The sequence below is a fragment of the Chionomys nivalis genome, chromosome X (genome assembly GCF_950005125.1).
Source record: "Chionomys nivalis chromosome X, mChiNiv1.1, whole genome shotgun sequence".
Classification (NCBI taxonomy): Eukaryota; Metazoa; Chordata; class Mammalia; order Rodentia; family Cricetidae; genus Chionomys; species Chionomys nivalis.
This window is the reverse complement of record NC_080112.1, coordinates 49,464,108-49,487,639: the sequence shown is the minus strand read 5'-3', so window position 1 is coordinate 49,487,639 and position 23,532 is coordinate 49,464,108. Positions and strand designations below refer to the sequence as shown.

Sequence of the window (23,532 nt, the reverse complement as noted above, 5' to 3'; positions counted from 1 at the left end):
ATTCATAAAGTTGCATTTGGTTTTAAAGCTAATATATGAAAATTATAAGTAATGATATGGTCTAAAATATCAAAGTCATCACAATTCTTTTTTTCATATAAATGAGGAACATACATTCTGCCAAAACATGAAATAACAAAAGTCACTGTTTTGAACAACCCGAATGTCTGCTGGTCTCTGCTTTACTTTCATTTGCACTTACTGCTGCAGACCAACCTGCTCGTGCCAGGAGAGCAGGGCATAACTAATAAATGGCCTTGAATTGAGAAGACTAAAAGAATTTCAACATACATCTTTCCTAGTAACTGCATCTGGAGAATAAGCAGGGGTTTCTGTGAGGGAAAATCTGTGTCTTGAATGAGCTAGGTATGGTAGTTGCATACCTTTGAGTAAAGTACCCTGAAAACTCTAATGTGTTACCCAGAAGGATATCTAACCTTTAAGATTATTCTCTTCAATGTATAGAATGTTACTTCCTTCAGTTTCCACCAAGCATATGTTAGAGAGAGAGAGAGAGAGAGAGAGAGAGAGAGAGAGAGAGAGAGTTAAGAGGAAGACCCAGGAAATTTAGAAATGGTAACAGAAACCTAGAGGAAACTGATTGAAGACTAAAGCATAATTATAGGCAGCAGTTACTGTTTCTCACTCAGTTTTGTGTTATATTTTTGCTCTGTTTGTGTTGCTCAAATAATGACATCCTTGTAAAAGTCAATTCACTATTGGTCTGTGATATTGAAGAACTGCTGTATATAACATGCAAGGTGAAGAACGTCAATATTATTCCACAGTAAATGAAAAAAGCTCATTGAATTCAGAATAAAAGCTATTGTAAATAAGTGCGCCACCTTCTGAAGTGCTGCCTAAGCATAAAGTGAGTAACCTCAGTGGAGTACATAAATAATTCATTTTTAAGTAAATGAGAATTGGCCATTTTATTGTTAGACATGGGGAGATTCCTTTTTCCTTTATCAGAAAACTTTTTGTAATAGATAAAATCCAATCAACTTATCAAGTACTCTTTCAGGGTTTTGAAACAGCATATTTCTCATTTTAGTCTTCCGTAAATTCTTAGCACAAATGTTTTATTGTTGGTAGAAAATCATGAAGACTCTGCTCCAGAGTGTGCAGTATTTTACCAATTATATTTAGAATATATAGCAGTGTTCTTTTATTTTCATCCCTTTCATATCACAATTCAGCCTTCTCTACCATTATTTTGAATTTTAAAAAGAAATATTTCCTGAGCCAATGGGAGTCTAGCAACTCTGGCCTCACAGAGAGGGAACCAGCATAGGACCAAATTAGGCCCTCTGAATGTGGGTGTCAGTGGTAAGGCTGTGGAAGACTTTTCTGGCATTTTGGAACCCATTCTCTCTGGATGGATACCTTGTTCAGCCTAGATTTAGTGGGAGGGTCTTGGTGCTGCCTCAAAGCAATGTGCTAGATTTTTTGGCTCCCTATGGGAAGCCTTATCCCTTCTAAGGAGTGAATGGGGGAAGGATGGGGGTAAGATGGGGGGAAGGTGGAAGGAGAAGGAGGAGGGGAGGTAGTGGGAACTGGATTCGACATATAAAATGAGAAAAGATAGTTTTTTAAATAGCTTTAAAAATTATTTCTGTAGCAGTGCTTTAATTTATTGCAGGAGAGATTTTCTTTTAGGATATAAATAAAAGGGAATTTTTTTTTTTCTGAGAATCATCAAGCTCTTGAATTCTTCCCCAGACTTCCAAATAAATAAGCATAAAACTTCTCAGAAATGAATAAGAGTACAGGCATGCTTAATATTATACTATATGATTGTAACACCTTCCTAATATAAACAATGTCAAGAAAAGAAGTTTTGATTATATAGTTGGTTATTCTCCTTTAGCTTTCAAAAGAGATAAAACCAACAATTTATGTTTGAGTCAGAAAAAGATACTGAGAAAAAGACAGACATCAAAATAAGAACAATAGGGAGATAAAGGAGAAATTAAGACAGGCTGCCTTGGAAAAGAGACATCTAGAAGAAGGACTTTGTAATTAGACTTCCTTGTTTGGCCTGTAGATTAGCTACCAGTGATGGCAGGCAAATCCTCCAAGACAGATTTGTGCTGAAATGATGCAGAAAAAATTTATGAGGTGTCAGCACTACTTCTGTCTAGTCAACATCATACAGGTCTATTATAATATTGATCACAGTAGCCAGCTAACATCAAGCTACTACAACCTGTTAGTGATGACTATTTTATGAATTTGATGACTTCCACTTAAGCCTTTGTGCTGTTTGACATATTCTAGAATCTAGAAATATTTTATATATGAAATACGTGAATTTTAAATATTTTATTAATTCTTTGAGAATTCTACACATTTTGATATTTATCCCTCCAGTAACTCCTCTCAGATCTACCATTACATTCTTTTTTTTTTTTTTGATGTGGGAAATCAATTTTAATTATGTATGGACTAATGGGAGTTCTATGGGGAATAAACGTAAGGATGCAAGCATTGTGGCCGATATACCATCCTGAGCTACAGAAAGGAATAGCATCACGAGGCTTCCTGGAGTGAGAGACAAAGTAAAGGCAGCAGATACATAGAACACCACGGAGATTAAGTAAATTCTTTTTATGTAGATAAAAGTCTCAGGAGTAGGGCTCAGTGAGAGACTGTTGACCTTGCCGAGGACTTCTCTCACTGCAGAAACGGAAGCAAGAATGTTGGGACCAATTGAGTCATGGTCAAGAGGAACTTGCTGAAGGTGCCTTCCTTGATCCCATCTCCTCCTCTGGTTTCTTGGGTCTGTGATGTTGCTGTAGGGGCTCAGCAGTCACTGTCCTCGCTGTCCCCATATGCACCCAGCTGGCTCAGGGAGGAGGGCCCGGGTGTCGGGGGTGCAAGGTTGGCTGTCTTCCTGCTCTCGGGGGCACCCACGGCAGGCATCTGGAGCTGCTCTGAGCCCTTGTTGGCTTCCGCCTTCACCTTCTTTGGCACCACCAATCCGGCCAGCTGTGCCCTGCTTCGCACTGCCTCTGCCTTCCTCTTGGCCTTCAATGACTCGACCAGGATGGCTGTGGGGTTGGGTTTTGCGGCTGAGCTTGGTCGCGAAGGCGGAGCTTCATCTTCTGAGTCGGAATCCTCCAGAAGCCTGCAGTGGCGAGCCTCCTCCAGCAAGGCTGTAATCTCACGCTCATCTTCCTCCTCCTGCTGCTGTCGCTGCTGTTCCTGTGACAGGCGGTGCGGCAACAGCATGGCCTCAAAGTCCACGTGTACCTGCCGCTGGTTCAGGTCCTTCAGCTCCTGCAGGTTTTCCAGCACCTCCATCTCCAGCTTCGAATCTTTTCTGCGGTTCTCTAGGACCTTTATGGGGTTGTTGAGCTCCTCATCCTCGTGCTCCTTTTGCACACGCTTTTCCTCTTCCTCCAGGAGGAAGTTGCGTGTGGCTCCATGCTCCACAGTGTAGTTCGTGTTCTCAGGGTCTGTCTTGAAGGTGATCTTGGCCAAGCAGCGCGTGCACTTGATATAGAAGCGGAAGATAGGCAGGCCCAGGTAGGCCTCGTTCTGGACAGTTTCCTTGCGTGCATTGAACTTCTTCCCCTTGTAGATGTATTCTCCACATGTCTTACACCTCATGTTGAAGGGGGCCATCAGTCGAACCATGTACTGCAGGTCCTTGGGTAGCTTGAGTTTCGGGATTTTTGATGGGTCGACGTCAGGTGGGTAGTATTTGTTTAGAATTTTCCGTTCCGACATATTGGCTTCCTGTTCGTGGAGCAAGCAAAGGAGCAGTGTTCTTTTTTCTTTTTTCTCTTTTTCTTTTTTTTTTTTGGACAGGAACAAAGCAGCACTGAAGTTTTTTAATTTAATTCATGTGAATGTTAAAAATGGACATCTATACCAGTGTCAAACGAGGGTGGGAGAGGAAGGCATAGTAGGCAAGAAGAAGGAATTCCCGTCTACTGGTAATAAAGCTCCAGGTTCATCCCATCATGGATTTCATAATCTCCCAGAGACACGTGGTCCTTAAAAATCGTGTACCACTTTTTCAGGACGATCTTCGTTCAACGGGTACCAGTTTGGGCCACTATCAGTTTCTTCAAGTCCCCGATAGTGTCATCGGTGTTGCACTTGAAGCGGACTTTCTTCCCTAGATGGTCGTTGCAAACCACCTCAATCGTTGTGGCTGGACCTCTAACCCGTCGAATTTACAGACGACACAATTCCTAGCTCGAACACTGAGCCCTGAGGAGCAGTGTTCTTCGGTCCCCTCGGAATTTATTCGGACCCACCATTACATTCTTTACTGTGGTGGTTTAAATAAGAATTCCCTCAAGAGGCATTTTGGTCCCTAGTTGGTGAAACACCTTGGGAAGGATTCAGGGGTGTGGTCTTGTTGGATGAAATATGCTATTAGGGTCAGTCTTTGAGCTTTCAAAAGAGTCATGCAATTCTCAGTGCTCTTTTTCTATCTAATGGTGGTGGATTAAGGTGTGAGTTCTCACAGAAAGGTGAAGGACACCAGAATAAAACCCCACAGAATTAACTAACCTGTGCTCACAGCGACTATACTGATGATGAGAGAGCCTGCATGGGACTGACCTAGGCCCTCTGCATATATGTTACAGTTGTGTACCTTTATCTTCTTTGGGCTACCTAACAGTGGTGGCAGGAACTGTCTCTGACTCTTCTGTTGACTTTAGGAACCCTATTCCTTACACTGTGTTGCTTTTTCTAGCCTTAATATAAGTGTAGATGTCTAGTCTTACTGAAACTTGATATGACATGTTTGGTTAAGACTCATGGGAGGTTTGACCTTTTCTGAATAGAAATGCAGGACTAGTAGATAGGGGAAGAAAAGGAAGATGTGGGGAGAAAGACTGGGAGGAGAGGATGAAGGGTGAATTGCTGTCATGGTGGAAATAATAATGAGAGTGATAATGAGACAACTACTACAATTAATAACTTTAAAAGAATTAATTGCTAATTTACAGGTTAGCCAATGTTGCTGATCACTGACCATAAAAAAATGTGAGTTCTCAGCTATTCCTTCCCTTGACTATCATGGACCCTTACAGTCTAAACAATAAGCTAAGTTAAACACATTTTCTTCATAATTTGCCTTGGCCATGCTGTTTTTTCACAGGAAATAGAAAAGTAACTAAGATAAAAGTCAGTACCAGAAGTAAGGTATTGCTGTGAAGTACCTGACCATGGGGAAGAGAGAGAGCAGTGCATGCCTGCTATGTGGTGAAGGAAAGTTGCCCCACTTAGCCCCTTACCACGTGTAGCAAGTGGGCGACCTGACCCAACCCATCATCAGCTGCAACACCCAAAAGAAGAGGCCTTCAGCCTCTTTGGAGCTGCATAGTAAAGTAGACCCTATGGACAGGGACATAGGTGAGCCATTTCTCAGTGCATGAGAGGGGAATAGCTGATACTGCCTCTTTCAGCCAAGGAGTGCTTGTAAGAATGAGGGGAAGATGTCCTCCTCCCTTTTCCCTCCTACCTCTTCTAGATGGTGAGGGAGCCAAACACTTTGCTAGCTGCAGCACTCAGGGTAGCGGACCCTATGCCTCATCAGGGAAGAACAGTGGAGTTGACCCTGTTGATAGGGCATGGGTGAACCAGATTGCAAATGTGAATGTGGGAGACCTGACCAGGCCCCTCATCTGCCATATGACAGCATGTGTTGGGGAGAGATTAAATTCCCTAATCAATGCCAGAGGCAGGTGGAAGAGCTGACTCTAAGGATATAAGTATGGAAGAACTGTCCTTGCCCACCACCAGCTGCAACACTTGGGAGAGCAGGCCCTATACCTCTCCTGGGCAGCACAATAGAGCCAAGCCAAGGCAGAAGTGTGGGTGAGCCAGCCTGGAAGATGGGAGCATGGAATAGTTACCTTTCTAACATTTTGAGGAATGAGTGGGGGACATATGCCCTCCCCCACGCCCATCAGGACATGAGGCAGGTGGGAAAGCTGGCCCTGTGGTCATAAGTACTGGAGGACTGTCCCTGCCCCTCATAAGCTACAGTGCTCAGGAGAGTGGCCACAGCACCATTCCTGGGCAGCAGAGCAGAGCAGCCCCTATGATGTAGACATGGGAGATCTGACCTTTAAACCATGAAAGCAGAACTGGTCCTGCCCCTCATTGACTTACTGTGTCACCCTACAGCTTCCAATATGAGACTGATTTTTTCATTTCTTTGTTCTCTTAAATTTTATTTCATTTTATTTGAGGTAGGAGGGTTGCAATAGCATAGGGTGTATATGAAAGTAAAGGAAATGAATGAAATTGAGAAACATGATCTGGAATACACACAATGAATAAATAAAAAGAAGGAAAATACTCAGAGAAATAAAGCTAGAACTGAACTGGGAACCTCATCCCTGAAGAGTGGTTCTCATAGAATTAGGAGGTTCATGCAAGATACTGAGGAAAACAAGTATTCAGCAGTTGAACTTATCTATAAAACCTATAAAGCAAAATCATGACTTGACTGACAATACATTAAAATGGTGCAATTGTGGCACATTTTTCTTGGAGGTAATTAACAGTTACCTAATTGGATTTCTGGCTCACTCAGCAGGAGGTAATTTGTGACTAATATAATATACCTAAACAGCTACCCATGGCTGTAGAGATCATAGACCTAAAAAGAAATCAATATTTTTTTTTCCTGAACATCGGTCGTTATATTCACAAGAAGGTCTAGCTCTTATCCCTCTTCAAATAAGCTTCTATTTTAAGGTTATGGAAATTATTAAAGATCCAAATATAGATAATAAGTGACTATGATACATCTGTAATGCAACCTCCAAACCTAAGCTTCAGGAAAAATTTCAGAAATTACAGAGGGGTCAGAAATATTCTAAGAAACAGAGGCCTGAGGCACCAATTGATAAATTATACCCTCGAGAAATGACAGAGAAATGTATCCATGAAATCACAGCATATGCTTACCTGAACAACTTGCATAATAACAACATCAGTTGACTTCAAAATGTGCACAAGGAATTTCCACATTATCCCACCACTAGTTGATAAATGGGAAAATCAGATGTCTCAAGGAACCCAAAATTTGCATACTCCCAAGTGGTCAACACTGAACATATGTACATGTGAGCAAAACTAAATGGGCTTTTTCATGTGTGTGTATGTGTGTTTGTGTTTAATGTATGTATTTATACTTATGTATATAGTTTTTACAACAACAATTAAAGAAGAGATAGTTTGGAAGAGGACTATGGGGAGATTACAAGGGAACAGGTATATGGAATGATGTAGATGCAGTTCCCTTGTATGAAATTCTCCAAAATAAAATTTATTTTTTAAAAAGAATCATAACCAATATTTCTTAAGTGTTCAAACAAAAAAGAAGCAGCACATCCAAACTTTTCCTCTGAAGCCAATATTACTCTAATATCATAACCAAGTAAAGACAAGAGTAAAATAATACTATAGGCCAATATCATTGATGAATGTAGATATAAAAATTATAAATAAAATAATTTCAAAGCAAATATCAGCAGGTATCAAGATCATCTCTAGCCATAAATTTGACTTTACCTGGTAATTCAAAGTTGGTTCAATGTATGCAGGTCAATAAATGTGTACTACACATACACACACATACAAACACATACACACAGAGACACATATAAATGATTTTTAAGCAAAAGTAGCTTGCGGACACTTGCTGTGACAGGATTTATTTGCAATACTGTTTGGTCAATACCTTAAGCATATTTTTAGCTTGCTCTTATATCCTAAGATAACCCAACTCCATTAATCTGTGCATCACCCCGATGATGGGGCCAACCACCGAAATTTCAACAAGTCTGTCTCCTGTGGCAGCTACTTGGTTTCTCCCTGAATCTGCCTTCTTTCTCACAGCATTCAGTTTAGTTTTCCCATCTAGATCTACTCTACCCTAACACAGGCAAAATCATCTTCCTTATTCATTATCCGGTAAAATCAACACATATACAGAAGGACTTCCAACATCATTTCCCCTTTTCTGTTTAAATAAAAAGAAAGGTTTTAAATTTAACATAGTAAAGTTACATATAACAAAAAAGGTATCAAACAAGAATTACAGTTATAATATTTATATCTACTTTATCTTTTATCATAACTAAGGAAAAATATAATAACTATCTATTCATCAACTCTTCAACTCTATCAAAGACTCCAGAAGGATATAATATTACCTAAGTAAACAGAAAGAACATTGTAAGCAACTTACAAAATTCTAAAATTGACAGAAACATCTTGATATGTGGGCAATCACTCAAAGTTTTCTGTACCTTTGGGACATCCATCTTCAGCCTATAGGTCCATAGCCCACAAAGCAGAAAATTTGAAGATTGTTTTGCCTTTTAATGGCAAAGTCCATCAAGCAGTCCAGGCATAAACAATTTCTTGCCCAAAAGGCTAAGAAACTCCATGAGGAGCCTCTTTGATGCCTATTATTTTCTTGAAATAGATAGGTGTTGACAGGAGCAGATGTATCTCATCTAAAAACATTTTATTTTTTTTGTTTATGTTCTTCTTTTTTTATTTTTTTATTATTTTTTAATTAATATTTCCACCTGCTCCCCGTTTCCCATTTCCCTCCCCTCCTCCCAAATATTGCCCCCTCCCCCACTCCCCTCCCCCTATCCCCACTCCTCTTCTCCACCCCCCACACCATTCCCCCTCCCTTTCGATACTGAAGAGCAGTCCAAATTCTCTGCCCTGCGGGAAGACGAAGGTCTTCTATCTATGTCCAGGAAGGTGAGCATCTAAACAGGCTAAGCTCCCAAAAAGCCAGTTCATGTATTAGGATCGAAACCTAGTGCCATTGTCCTTGGCTTCTCATCAGCCTTCATTGTCCGCCATGCTCAGAGAGTCCAGTTTCAACCCATGTTTATTCAGTCCCAGACGAGCTGGCCTTGGTGGGCTCCCAATAAATCAGATCCACTGTCACAGTGGGTGGGTGCATCCCTCGTGGTCCTGATTTCCTTGCTCATGTTCTCCCTCCTTCTGCTCCTCATTTGGACCTTAAGAGCTCAGACCATTGCTCCAAATTGAGTCTCTCTCTCTACCTCGATCTATCGCCAGATGAAGGTTCTAAGGTGATATGTAAGATATTCATCAGTATAGGATAGGGTCATTTCAGGTTCCCTCTCCTCAGTTGCCCAAGGTACCAGCTGGGGACCTCTCCCTGGACACCTGTGAACCCCTCTAGAGTCAAGTCTCTTGCCAATATATACTTCGCTGCTCCCGTATCCACCCTTCCTATATCCAAACCATCCCAATCCCCAGAGTTCCTCCCATCCTCCCCTTCTCATGTTTCTCATCCCATTTCCCCTTTGTCCCATGCCACCTCACCCGCAAGTTCCCAGTTTTTGCCCTGCAATCTTGTCTACTTCCCCTCTCCAGGCAGATGACTATACGATTTTCTTTGGGTTCACTTTCTTATTTAGCTTCTCTAGGATCACAAATTATATGCTCAATGTCCTTTATTTATTGCTAGAAACCGATTATGAGTGAGTACATCCCATGTTCCTCTTTTTGGGTCTGGGATACCTCACTCAGGATAGTGTTTTCCATTTCCATCCATTTGCACGCAAAATTCGAGAAGTCATTGTTTTTGACCGCTAAGTAGTACTCTAATATGTATATATTCCACACTTTCTTCATCCATTCCTCCATTGAAGGGCATCTGGGTTGTTTCCAGGTTTTGGCTATTACAAACAATGCTGCTATGAACATAGTTGAACAGATACTTTTGTCATTTGATGGGCCATCGCTTGGGTATATTCCCAATTTAAATGACATATTCTGAAGGTCTCTGAAATATTTGAGGAATACATATCTATTTGAAATATATTTCTATATATCTAGAAAACTTAACTAACATGAATAAAAGATAGACTATTATAGATGATTATCTATTAACCTATATTTCTTAATTATGCATTACATTTTAAATGAGCTGCACAAACACAACAAACACCTTAAGCAAGAACATAAATATACATATAATAAAATTGACCTTAAATTTGTATCAATAAAAAGCAAGATCCATACCAATGCAAATCCCTACAGCACCATACCACAAATACAGGATTACACAGGGGCAATTCTTGTCCTAACTATGACAAACCTGGGCACTGGAAAATAAGTGCTCAGCTGAATTCAGAAAAATAAGGCTTTGTCTCTATCTAAACCGAAATGCTATCTACTGTGAAACTTCTGAAAGCAAAGCACTTATGTGCAGTTGCTACTATGTGCTAAAGATCAAATCAAACTAAATCCAGGTATAGATCTGGTAGATTATCTTAAGGCATGGATATCTCCCTATGGTGTCTACTTATTGTTAAGCCATTGGAAGTAGATTGTTGTTGAGAGAAGGAAAATCATTTCTCTTTGAAGAGATGACCACTGGTAAGATTCCCTTTTTCTAGTGGATGTACCCACACCCATGCACTTATTGGCATCACTGAGTAGACTTAAGGAGCTATTAAAAAGGTGTAAATTTGGGAGGGAGATGTGCTGAGGTAATTAATATAGAAGGGATTAAAGAAAGAAAATGGGATGAAGGAAAAAGTCTATGATTATATTACATTATATATGTGAATGAAATTCCAAAGAATAGAGGAAAAATTAAAAAGATAAAACAAGGAAGTTTATGTCTTATCTTCTTAATAAAATAAGTATTTTTTATAAATTATAGTTATATTCTAACTTCATGTTGTAGTTTACTTCATTATTTTTAATTTGACAATGTTTGTGTAATATATACTCAATGATTACAAATTGACAATATTTTTCTTGCAATTAATTCCATTGGATTTTGGATTCTTAAGCATTTTCTTCAGTATTTTGCCACATGGCTCAATATATAATGGATAACTATCAGTAGGATTGTTTTTGTTTTCAGTCCAAAAGATCTTAACTCTGGTAGTAAGCTACAGAGGATGGCTTTATTAGGATAATCATGATCATGACTCTTCTGGCATTACCATGTTACTCTTTGTTCAAACCTAATATCTTTAGTATCTTTGTATGATTGGTGACTCTAGGATTTAGTAATTTTAAACTAAACATACTGTAATACAGGAATTCTACCCTATTCCACTTAAAGAAAATCCATACCTTCTTCTCCATAGTTGAGAGTTATATAGATCCTTGTAGGTAGGAATTATATTCTTTATCTGTATGGAAAAATCAGGGAAGATATCATCCTCCAACTCCCCTACCAAAGATTTATGGGACCCCCAGCTATCATAGGAAAATTGTAACACCAGAGTAAACTGGGAAGTGAGATCAAAGTCAATATATACAATAAACTAAAATAAAAAAGGAAGATTTGAAACACTCTTCCTCCACCATAGGTCAAAAGGAATGAGAAAATTAAGTTAAAAAATGATGCATGCTCTGCAAATGACCCAATAGCCCATGATCCCGAAATATGCACTTTCTAATTCTTTGGGTAGCACTTGTTATTGAACTACTAGCAATTTTGCAAGCTCTGATCTTACCTATCTTTGAAAGAGTGCTTTCTATTTTTTTATTAGGAAATTTTGTTCTTTCACACATTCATATACATACATTAGGTACTTTAGTCCATCTCCTCCCACACTAGTCTATTTTTCTGTGGACTCTACCAGCCACACCTTCTCTCTACAAATGTTTTTTTCCCTATATATTAGGTTTTATTAGGGTCCCAGAGTTTAATCAGAGATTTCTGTGTGATCCTAAGTTTGCAACTATCCATCACAGCCTCGTGGGCTTACTAGCAGGTGCACAACTAGATATCATGCCTTTCTCTTTGCTAGAACTTGTCAATTTTTAACACATTATCAGTATGTCGTGGGGCCCTATGGTTCCTTTCTGACTCCATAGCTGAGCATTATTTATGGCCAACTTCTGTGTGACTCAGTAGCAGTATGCAAAGATGTTACTAGTTTGTGCTTCCCAAGTCTATGTCATGCTTAGAAGATAGTATTTCATAGGCACTGTCCTTATCCTGTTATTCTTATATTCTTTCTAACTCCTCTTCCACAATGTCTCTTGAGCCTTCAACTGGAGATATAAATGTCTTATCAAGGGCTGAGTCCTCAATCATCCTTTATGCTCTGTTTCTGGTACAGCTGTAGGTCATTTCCTCTATCTCCATTCATTCCAAGGAGAGACTTCCCTGTTTAAAGCTGAGAAAAGCCTTTACCTGTAAATGTAGATATTACCCATATGGATATTCAAGGTGTGGTTTGGTGCTATATCAATTAAACTAAGAAGTCATTAGGTCCTTCAACCCTTAGGTATGAGAGCTCTTATTATGTGATTTAAGTCACATAGCAAATAGAATAGCAATTACTCTAAAAAAATGACTCTTCCTAGTACATTTGATGTTTTCATTTATATAAATATTATTCATGGTTTTAGCTATAACAGCTTGAAATATCTATTCCTCATATCGTATACACGCTGACATTTCTAAAAAATTCATTTTAAGATTTAAAGAAATCAAGGTGAATCATAAATTTCTTTTATCTGCAAATATACTCTAACTCCAGACTTGATATGTAGTTATTTAATAAGAATTTATTGAAACTGACTTTATACATGCTAACATGAAAGAGAGAAATCTCAGTGTCTCCTTTACTAGACAAAATATATATATATATATATATATATATATATATATATATATATATATACCTGATGTTTGCTGAGAGGGGAAGAAGCAGGATTTTCCATGAATGAGCCCACTAAAGTCTTATCCAACACCAAGTGGTCAGCTCTGAAATCGTATACATACAAGGACCACTAAATGTACTCAGGAAGTTGCATTTATTGTTTTTTATATATGTTACAAAATAATAAAAAATTCCCCATAAACTACACTGGGTGTAGGGTAATGGATATGGAAGGGTTTGGAGGTAACATAGGAATGGATAGAGGATGAAAAGGGAAGGATAATTTATATGATTTTATTTCAACTAAAATTAAAGCAAATTAAAAATAAATTGAAGTAATGTTATAACATATTCTGATTGACTATTGTGTACTTGACATTTTTACTCTCTAACTTATACAAGGTTGTGATAACTCTATTATTGTGTGTAAAATAATGGAAATGACAGCTTTATTTTTCTTAAAAAAAATACCAAGCAGTGGCACATGCCTTTAATCCCAGCACTCGGGAGGCAGAGGCAGGTGGATCTCTGTGAGTTTGAGGCCAGCCTGGACTACAAGAGCTAGTTCAAGGACAGGAACCAAAAAGCTACGGAGAAACCCTGTCTCGAAAAGTCCAAAAAGAAAGAAAGAAAGAAAGAAAGAAAGAAAGGAAGGAAGGAAGGAAGGAAGGAAGGAAGAAAGAAAGAAAGAAAGAAAGAAAGAAAGAAAGAAAGAAAGAAAGAAAGAAAGAAAGAAAGAAAGAAAGAAAAACCAAGAGAGATTCATCACCACTGGTAACTAGCTAACAGAGTATCGAGTATAAGGTAGGGATGACCACATAATTACTACTAAATTTTCAAGTAACTCTTTGTCTATTTGCTTTTAGATTCACTTCATATGTGTTATTCCACTTACAAAAAGAGTAATTGTACCTCATTATTTTCATCCATCTTCTGTTTGAACCCCACATCTTGAAATAAATATCAGAAAAGGAAAATAGTGGAGCATACAGACAATGAGGTGTTACAGAGTGAACTGAATTTTTTCTGTCATTCTGAAATAGATTGGATTTAAAAGCCAGAGTAAATCAATCTGTGCATGATGCCCTTCACTAAGTATTAATACAGGAAAAGTTATAACATCAGTAGGGCAAGGAAAGGGGAAAATCTCTTAATATAAAACAAGATACTACTTAGTTAGAAACAAGGTCAAAGTCAAGGTACATGAATAAAAGAAAAGCATGGCACAGATACAAATGTTTGAAAGAAAACTGATGCCTTCAAGAGAAGATATTAATAATTTAAAACATATTTAGTCATAACAAAACAATAGGATCTATTAACTATTTGAAAACCCCTCACCACTACACTTCTTGACAAAACTAGTAATAACTGGGAAGAATAAAATCATTTACATCCATGGTAAATAAAGTAATATAATTTCAAGAATTGAGGAACCAAACTGATTTCCTTAGGTAAAAGTGGTGACAAGATGCATTGATACAACAGAAAGCACAGAGAGGCTCATTGAATGATAGAAGATAAGGGCAAATTGGTAGAGCAAATTAAGAGAATCTAGAAGCAGCCTTAGATACTTGAGGAGGTCAAGGTGAATCCCTCAGTGACATTATTCTTCTATTCACATTTCTTACCATGGCTCTCAATGAACCATGAATAAGATATTTTCTTCTGTGTAAGGAATAAGGATATTGGGGAGAGTGCTGCTATCACTTTCCTATACATGACCATTCTTATTTGCTTTTGGGACAATCATATGATTGGGTCAACCTCTTTACTGTGGTCTAATGAGCATTCAAAATGTTAATTCTAGGAAGCAATCTTTCTGAAGCTGAGAGTTTTATATTGTACCAAATTATTTACATAGTTTTAATTTATTTGCATTATATTCAAGTCACATAGTGGTGAGTTTCATATGGCTATTTTCATAAACGTATATCACTAACTTTGACAACATTCACTCCTCACTTTCCCCCTCATCTCTACCAATATTTCATTTCACTTTCAAAATCTCTTTTCTACTTTCATGTCTCATATATTTATGGGACACTAAATGAATTTATCAGGTAGTATTTTATATATTTATGTTTTCTTATATATGTTATAATAATAATAATAAAACACCATTATTCGATATATTTATATACATATGTTTTTGAATGTGTACATATAAATGTGTGCACACACATGTGTGTGTGTGTGAAATAATCTTGGTTGAACTTGACAATCAATTTTAGTTTTAATATCTATTGATAGTTTTAAAAATGGCTGTGTTGGAAAATGCTTTCTGAATAAAAATGTCCTGTTCACCACAAAGAAAACACCAGCAACGTAAGTATGAAAAGAAGAAAATACTTTAAGTGAATAGCTTCCTCCCAAATTCTGGTCATATACCCAGCCTCCAGAAAATATAAATGCACATATATGGAAACATTGAAACAAATACTGCTAGAATTATCCACTGTAAGTGGATGCTAAACACATGATTAGAGTGTTTGGATAATTAAGCATATGTAAACCTTGTCACATTTAGAGACTTGGAATGACTTCTCTGAACTTAAAATGTAGTCCATCTTCTTTGAATAGCAGTATGCTTTCCTATGGTTTTCCCACACTTATAATCATTTGTAAGTGGGAAACCATTATTCAGCAATATACCTTCCATAGCCTTTCTTTTATAATTTAATTTTTTATTAATATTTTTTGAGCTCTACATTTTTCTCTGCTCCCCTCCCTGCATCTCCCCTCCCTGTTCAACCCTCCTCCCACATCCCCATACTTCCAATTTACTCAGTAGATTTTGTCTTTTTTTACTTTCTACTTCCTGTGTAGATTAGATCTATCTAAGTCTCTCTTAGTGTTTTCATTGTTGTCTAAATTCTCTAGGATTGTGGTTTGTAGGCTGGCTTTCTTTGCTTTATGTTTAAAAACCACCTATGATTGACTACATGTGATAATTGTCTTTCTGTGTCTGGGTTACCTCACTCCAAATAATGTTTTATTGCTCCATCCATTTTCCTGCAAAATTCAAGATGTCATTATTTTTTTCTGCTCTGCAGTACTCCATTGTGCAAATGTACCACATTTTTCTTCTCCATTCTTTGGTTGAGGGGCATTTAGGTTGTTTCCAGGTACTGGCTATAACAAACAAAACTGCTATGAACATAGCTGATGTCTTTGTGGCATGATTGAGCATCCTTTGAATATATACCCAAAAGTGGTATTACTGGGTTTAAGAAAGGTTGTTTCCTAATTTTCTGAGAAATTGCCACACTGACATCCAAAGGGATTGTACCAGCTTGCATTTCCACCAGCATTGCAGAAGTGTTCCCTTTTCCCCACAACCTCTCCAACATAAGTTGTCATCAGTGTTTTTGATCTTGGCCATTCTTACAGGTATAAGATGGAATCTCAGAGTTGTTTTGATTTGCATTTTTCTGATGACTAAGGATGTTGAGCATTTCCTTAAGTATGTTTCAGCCATTTTAGATTCCTCTGTTTAGAGTTCTCTGTCTATACTTTCATCTAGGTGGCTTATGTTCTTATAATGGGCATCATCAGAAATTGAGTATTCTTTCAAGCTCTTTAAAAATAGACTTAGAATTTTAACAGAGGACTGTGTTGAATCTGTAGATTTTTTATTGTATGTCATTTTTACTGTTTATCTGACTGATCCTTGACTATGGAAGATCTTTCCATATTCTGATATCTCATTTACTTTCTTTCTTCAAAGATATGAAATTATTATTATACAGGTCTTTAACTTGCTTAGTTAGAGTTATCTCTAGATATTTGATATTGTTTGTGGCTATTATAAAGGGTGTTTTTCCCCAATTTCTTTCTCAGCTCATTTATCTTTGAATATATGAGAGCTACTGATTTTTTAAGTTAATCTTGTATCTAGCCGCTTTGATAAAGGTATTTATCTGCTATAAGTGTTTCCTGATACCTGGGCGGTGGTGGCGCACGCCTTATTCCCAGCACTCAGGAGGCAGAGGCTGGCGGATATCTGTGAGTTCGAGGCCAGCCTAGTCTACAAGAGCTAGTTCCAGGACAGGCACCAAAAGCTACGGAGAAACCCTGTCTCGAAAATAAATAAATAAATAAATAAATAATAATAAAAAAAAGAGTTTCCTGATAAAATTTTTAGGTGACTTATATTTACTATCATATAATTTGCAAATAGCAATACTTTGACTTCCCCCTTTTCAATTTGATGTGCTTTTGTGTTCTTCTAACTCTAGATAGAAATTAAAATACTATGTAGACTAGATGGGGAGACTGTAGACAGCCATTTCATGTTCCTGATTTTAGTGCAATTGCTTTGAGTTTCGTTCCATGTAATTTGATGTTAGAGCTTCCTCTATAGTACCTTGATTATGTTTAGGCGTGTCCCTTCTATACCTGATCTCCCCAAGACTTTTATTATGAGGGCATGTTCAATTTTGCAAAAAATGTTTTTCAGGATCTAATAAGATGGTCATCTCACTTTATTTCTTCTATTTTGTTTATATGGTGGGTTACACTGACAGATTTTCATATATTGAAGAATCGCTTTATATTGGGGATGAAGTCTACTTCATTATGATGGATTGTAGTTGGAAGTTGCTTGCTTTTTCCCAACAGTCCAGACCCTAAATAACCACACAGAAATTGTATTGATTAAAACACTGCTTGTCCAATCACTTAAGTGTATTGCTAGCTAGTTCTTATATCTTAAATTAACTCATTTCTATTCATCTGTGTATCACCACATAGTTGTGGCCTACTGGTAAGTTTTCATCCAGTATCCTGCATCTGTCTTCTGTGGTGGCTTCATGGTTTCTTTCTGACTCTGCCTACTCTCTCCTCCTCTATCTGCTTGGAATTCCTGCTTTGCCCCATTCTGCACTGAAATAGGCCTAAAGTAGATTCTTTATTACTCAATGATATTCACAGCATGTAGAGGGGGAATCCCACATCATCTCCACTTTTCTGTCAAAATAAAAAGGAGGGTTTTAATTTATCATAGCAAGATTACATACAACCAAATTGTTATCAAGCAAGAGTTACAGTTACAATATTTATATCTACTATATCTTTTATCTTAACTAAGGAAAACTATAATCATAATTATCTATTCCTCAACTCCATCAAAGACCCCAGAAGGATATATTACCTATATAAATAGGAAGAACATTATAAGCAACTTCCAAAATTCTAGAATTGACAGAGACATCTCGCTACCTGCACAGTCACCCAAATATCTTCTGTACCTTTGGAACAGCCATCTTCAGCCTACAAGCTGAAGCAGAAAATTTGAAGATCTGTTTTGCCTTTTAATGGCAAAGTCCATCAAAAACAATTTCTTGCCCAAATGGCTAACAAAATCCATGGGGAGCCCCTTTGATGACCATCATTTTTCTTAAGTAGATTGGGGCTGCCGGGAGCAGATGTGTCTCTTCTTAAAACATTTTAAATGACATATTCTGACGGTCTCTGAAAGATATGAGGAATATATGTCTAACTGAAATATATCTCTATGTATCTAGAAAACCCAACTAACCTGAATACAAGATAGACTATTATAGACAAATATCTATTAACCTATATTTCTTAATTGTACATTATAGTTTAAATGAGTTACACAAACACAACATCTTAAATAAGAGTATAAATGTACATATAACAAAATTGACCTTAAACTTGTATTAATAAATTAAGTATAATTATCCATTCTTCAATTCCATCAAAAACTCCAGAAGGATATAATATTACCTAAATTAACAGAAAGTACATTGTAAGCAACTTCCAAAATTCTAGAACTGACAGAGACATCTCGATGCCTGGACAGTCATCCAAAGTTATTATGTAACATTGGAGTATCCATCTTCAGCCTACAAGCCCATAATATCCTGTGGACTTTTCCATGAAATAGAAAATTTCAAAAATAGTTCCATCTATACTGGCAGTGTGTCAGTGGCTTTTTTCTGTGTTCTGCAGAATGTCTGACAGACTCTTTAATGAAGCAGAACCTCAAAGGATCCTCTCATCATATGGCAATTTCAGCAGTCATTTATTGTGGGTCCTGTATATTCAGTTCATACAGCATAGTATCAAGCAGTCCAGGCAAGAGCAGTTTCTTGCCAAATGGCTAATAAACTCTATAAGGAACCTCTTTAATGCCAATCTTCCTCTTGAAGTAATTAGTACTGCCAGAAGCAGATGTTTCTCACTTTCATGAAAAGCCTTAAGTTTTATTTTTTAAATTAACTGCCATATTCTGTTAGTCTTTGAAAGGTTTGAAAAATCACTATCCATCTGAAATTTCTGTACATCTAGAAAGCCTAACAAACATGACTACAAGTTTGACTATTATAGATAACTATTTGTTAACTGTTATTTCTTACTAATGCATTACATTTTTAAATGAACTGCATAAACACAATACCTTAATCAAGAGCAGAAATATACACATAACAAAACTGACCTCAAATTTATATCAATAGACCAAGATTTTTACCAATGCAAATATCTATAACATATTCCCATTTTAATGTAAATAACATTTATAAACAGTATTTAGGAATTTGGGCATACTTTAAACTGCTTTCTGCTTTTTGTTAAGCAAAGTATTTTCTTTTTGGCAGGTCATGGAGATCTTTCAGGAGCTCTTGGTTCATCAAACCACATTAGTTTGGACGGGATCCATAGGTTCTTATCCTCTGTGGAAACAAAAGCAAAGCCTCTTTTCCAAAGCAACATAGCCTTAGACCCAAACTTTAAAATCAAGGCACCTTTAAAATATATATGTTGGTTTAGCTTAGGAGTGCATAAAATGAAATGTCTCTCTGTACTCAGCTTCTTCACATCAAAAATCATTCAATGAAAACACATAATCCTCTGTGTATTTTCCATTTTTATACAACTTATTTTTATTTACACCTTTCATCTATGACTGTTTGTATTCTGTCTCTTTAAAGACTTGTATTTTTTATTTTTATGACCATTTACTTCCTTTTATAAATGTCTATATTCTTTTTTCGCTTTCTCAAGTCTATTTTCATTTATCCAACACTGTGGCCCATTTAGAGGTCTTCTCCATCTGAATTTGTCTTTATTGCCTATCTGTAATATTTTCTGACCAGGAGCGCTTTTTTGAAATGCTAAGCAGGCATGCCTAGGACCAACTCCATGGTCCTGCCTGTTGGCTCTGCCAAGACCAACATGACAGAGGCATGTTCAATGCCTCTGAGAACCATGCACATTGCCACAAATCCAGGGTTACAGTGGGTCTGTGATACCATTAAGCAGTTTGTAAAAAAACTGCTTACTGACACCATCTAAATGCTTGGCCTCCTGAAAGAGCCAAAGCTGTTCCTACAACCAGCATGAACAGGAAGATGCTGTTTCAAAAAAGTGTAGTTTTTTGCTCCTAATAGTAAATCAGAAAGACCTCTTTTAAAGGAGCTACATTATCCCTGCTGACTGCCATCAAGCAGATCCTGTCCAAAAAAAAAAAAAAAATGCCAGCTACCAAGAAACCATACTTAACTCTGCTCTTTTGTGTCTAGAATTCCTTTTTAAACTTTCTCAGGTTTTATTTAGATATAGTCAGCCCCACGTTGACACACCAATCTGTACAATCTGTAGCTGGAGGCTGCTTGATTTTCCCAGCAACCCAATCCCTTAATAATCATACAGAAACTGTGTTAACTAAAGCAAGGCTTGTCCAATAACTTAAATGTATTGCTAGATAGCCTTTATATCTTAAATTAACCCATTTCTATTAATCTGTGTAACACCATGTGGTTGTGATCTACTGGTAAGTTTCTATCCAGTGTCCTGTGTCTATCTCCTGTGACAGCTACATGGCTTCTCTCTGACTCTGCCTACTAACTCCTCCCCTAAGTGCTTAGAATTTTTACTTGCCCTATTCTGTGCTGCAATAGCTCCAAAGAAGATTCTTTATTTACTGTAACATGAAGGGGTCCTGCTTGCTTAGTTGGGGTTTCTGTCCCACACGGTATCCGACAACTATTTACCCCAAAGAAAATCACACATAGGTCTCCATAAATTATAAGCTGATTGGCCCAGAGCTCTAGCCTCTCACTGACTAACTCTCACATCTTGATTAACCCATTTTTCTGATCTATGTTAGCCATGTGGCTCAGTACCTTTCACAGTGAAGCAGATCACATCCTGCTGCTTTGGTGGTCTAGGCAGGAGTGGGAGGAATCAACTTCCTCCTTCTCAGAATTCTCCTATTCTCATTACATCATTTCTACTTCCTGTCTGGTTTTCCTGCCTATATTTACTGCCTAGCCAATCAGAGTTTATTTATAACATGATTGACAGAATACAGACAATTCTCCTGTACCAATTTACCAATGGTATTCATAGAATCCAGAAGGGAATCTCACATCAATGGATGATCTTTTTGGTGAGTTATTAAATTTCATTTGCAAGTATTTTATTAAATACTTTTGCTTCAACGTTCATGAAGCAAATAGTTTGGTAATTCTCTTGTGCTGGGAGCTGATTCGAGTGGCCGCCATTACAAGATGGCGCTTGGCCCCGGCCTCGCTTGTGAACAACTCCATATTAGGCAATGCAGTAGAACCGTGTCTCTCGCATGTGCAGTGACGATGATGTCCTTAGGGCCAATCCCGTGGCCAGGAGCATCGGCAGGCGCGCATCAGCCAATCCTGACACGACTCATTCCCTTACCCCCTATATAAGCAGCTGCCGCTTGGCGCTCGGGGCCCCTCGCTTCCGCTCTCCCTTCAACCAAGAGGCTCCAATAAAGCGTGATTTGGGAAGAATCCTCATCTGGTGGTTGTCTTTTCCTGCTGGTCAGGGAGTTCGCCGCAACTGGTACCAAAACCCGGGATCGAACCAGGGACCAATTGAGGCACCTTAAACGAAACTGCCCCAACGGCAGTGGGCCACCAGGAACAGCCTTGAAACTGGGCCCACGTATGCCTGGTACTTGTCCCCGCTGTAAAAAGGGAAAGTATTGGGCTAATGAATGTCATTCAGTTAAGGACATTAACGGCCATCCCATCCCACAAACTTCCAATCTTGAGTCAAAAAATGGGATGAGGGGCCCTCAACCCCGGGCCCAAAAATATTTGGGGCATTTCATACTTCAGTTCCAGCCCAGAACCCAGTAGGATCAACTCACCAGTCCGGAGGGCAACCATCGGTTCCGCAGGGATGGACCTCTGTGCCACCCGGAATGGTACTGACCCCGGAGGTAGGCGTCCAGATATTGGGGACTGACATGTCCGGCCCCTTGCCACGGGGCCATGTGGGGATTGTCCCGGGGCGTTCCTCATCCACAATGAAAGGTTTGATTGTCCTTCCAGGAGTTATTGACCCTGATTATACGGGGCAGACCAAGCTCCTTTGTTATTCTCTCAATGGTGTCATCTCTATCACCCCTGGCGATCGGCTTGCACAATTGTTAATTTTGCCTTCTCAGCATGAGAAGTTTCCCTTCACGGGCTCATCAAGGGGGAGTGCTGGTCTAGGCTCTACTGGAGTTGATCTCACCTGTTTATCAATGGCCCTGGACAATAGGCCTGTTTTACAGTTGATAATTGAAGGAAGGACTTTCTCAGGCCTGGTGGATACAGGGGCAGACCGAAGTATTATCAGAAACCAGGACTGGCCAAAACAATGGCCCTTGCAACAATCCTCCCAGTCCTTACAGGGGCTGGGATATGCACGGACTCCATGCATAAGCTCCAGAGAACTAACCTGGAGGATGGAGGACCAACAAGGAAAGGTCCAGCCTTTTGTGGTAGATCTCCCGATCAGCTTATGGGGGAGGGACATCCAACAGCAGCTCAAGCTCAGATTAACCAATGAGTTTTCAGAAAAAAATCAAGGATATGATGCGGCAGCAGGGGTTTGTTCCCTCACAAGGTTTGGGGAGGTGCCTTCAAGGTATACCCCAACTGATTCCGCCAGCCAGCAAAACCGATCGAAGGGGACTGGGTTTTTCCTAGGGGCCACTGACATGTCAGCTTCTATTATAAGATCCTTGCCCATACCATGGGTAACAAACAAGGCAGTATGGGTACCCCAGTGGCCCCTTTCCCAGGAAAAACTGGAAGCCGCTAGACAATTGATTCAAGAACAGTTATTACTAGGTCATATTGAACCATCCGTGTCTCCATGGAACACCCTAATTTTTGTTGTAAAAAAGACATCAGGAAAATGGAGATTACTTCATGATTTGAGGGCCGTTAACAGTCAGATGCAAGTTATGGGCTCAACCCAGAGAGGCCTCCCATTGCGATCAGCATTGCCAAGGGGTTGGCCTATCATGGTCCTGGATATTAAAGATTGTTTTTTCTCCATTCCTCTATGCCCACGAGATAGGGAGAGATTTGCTTTCACTGTACCTTCTGTCAATCATGAGCAACCAGATGCCCATTTTCAATGGCGAATTCTCCCACAGGGAATGGCCAATAGTCCCATTATGTGTCAGCTATTTGTGGATTCTGCCTTGATGGCTGTGAGGCAACAATACCCTTCTGTTAGAATTATTCATTACATGGATGATATCTTATTGGCAGCAGCGTCCAAACGGACACTTGAAAATGCTTTTCAAAAGACAGTTCAAACCTTGGAGGCATATGGGTTAACCATAGCCCCTGACAAGGTACAAAGTTCTACGACAGCAAAATTCTTGGGATCTATTATTTTTCCTGATGCCATTCGTCCCCAGAAAGTTCTTATATGGACTCAGCATTTAAAAACCCTTAATGATTTTCAGCAATTGCTTGGGGATATTAACTGGATCCGGGGGTATCTTTACATACCTCGGTCCGAGGTGTTGCCTTTGTTTTCCATCCTGGAGGGTAATCCTGAA

General features: G+C 38.6%; 1 protein-coding gene and 1 pseudogene across 1 annotated transcript; both read right to left on the bottom strand.

The window, feature by feature from the left end:
* Positions 1 to 2,805: 2,805 nt before the first annotated feature.
* LOC130868366 (splicing factor YJU2-like) lies at positions 2,806 to 3,735 on the bottom strand. Its single transcript, XM_057760615.1, has one exon. It carries the CDS (start codon positions 3,733 to 3,735, stop codon positions 2,806 to 2,808), a length of 930 nt encoding a protein of 309 aa, XP_057616598.1.
* A 203-nt stretch (positions 3,736 to 3,938) lies between these two features.
* Positions 3,939 to 21,853, bottom strand: LOC130868365 (ubiquitin-like protein 5; annotated as a pseudogene).
* Positions 21,854 to 23,532: the final 1,679 nt, after the last annotated feature.

Coding starts and splice junctions, on each gene's coding strand:
- LOC130868366 (XM_057760615.1), bottom strand. CDS start 3,735: ATGTCGGAACGGAAAATTCTAAACAAATACTACCCACCTGACGTCGAC.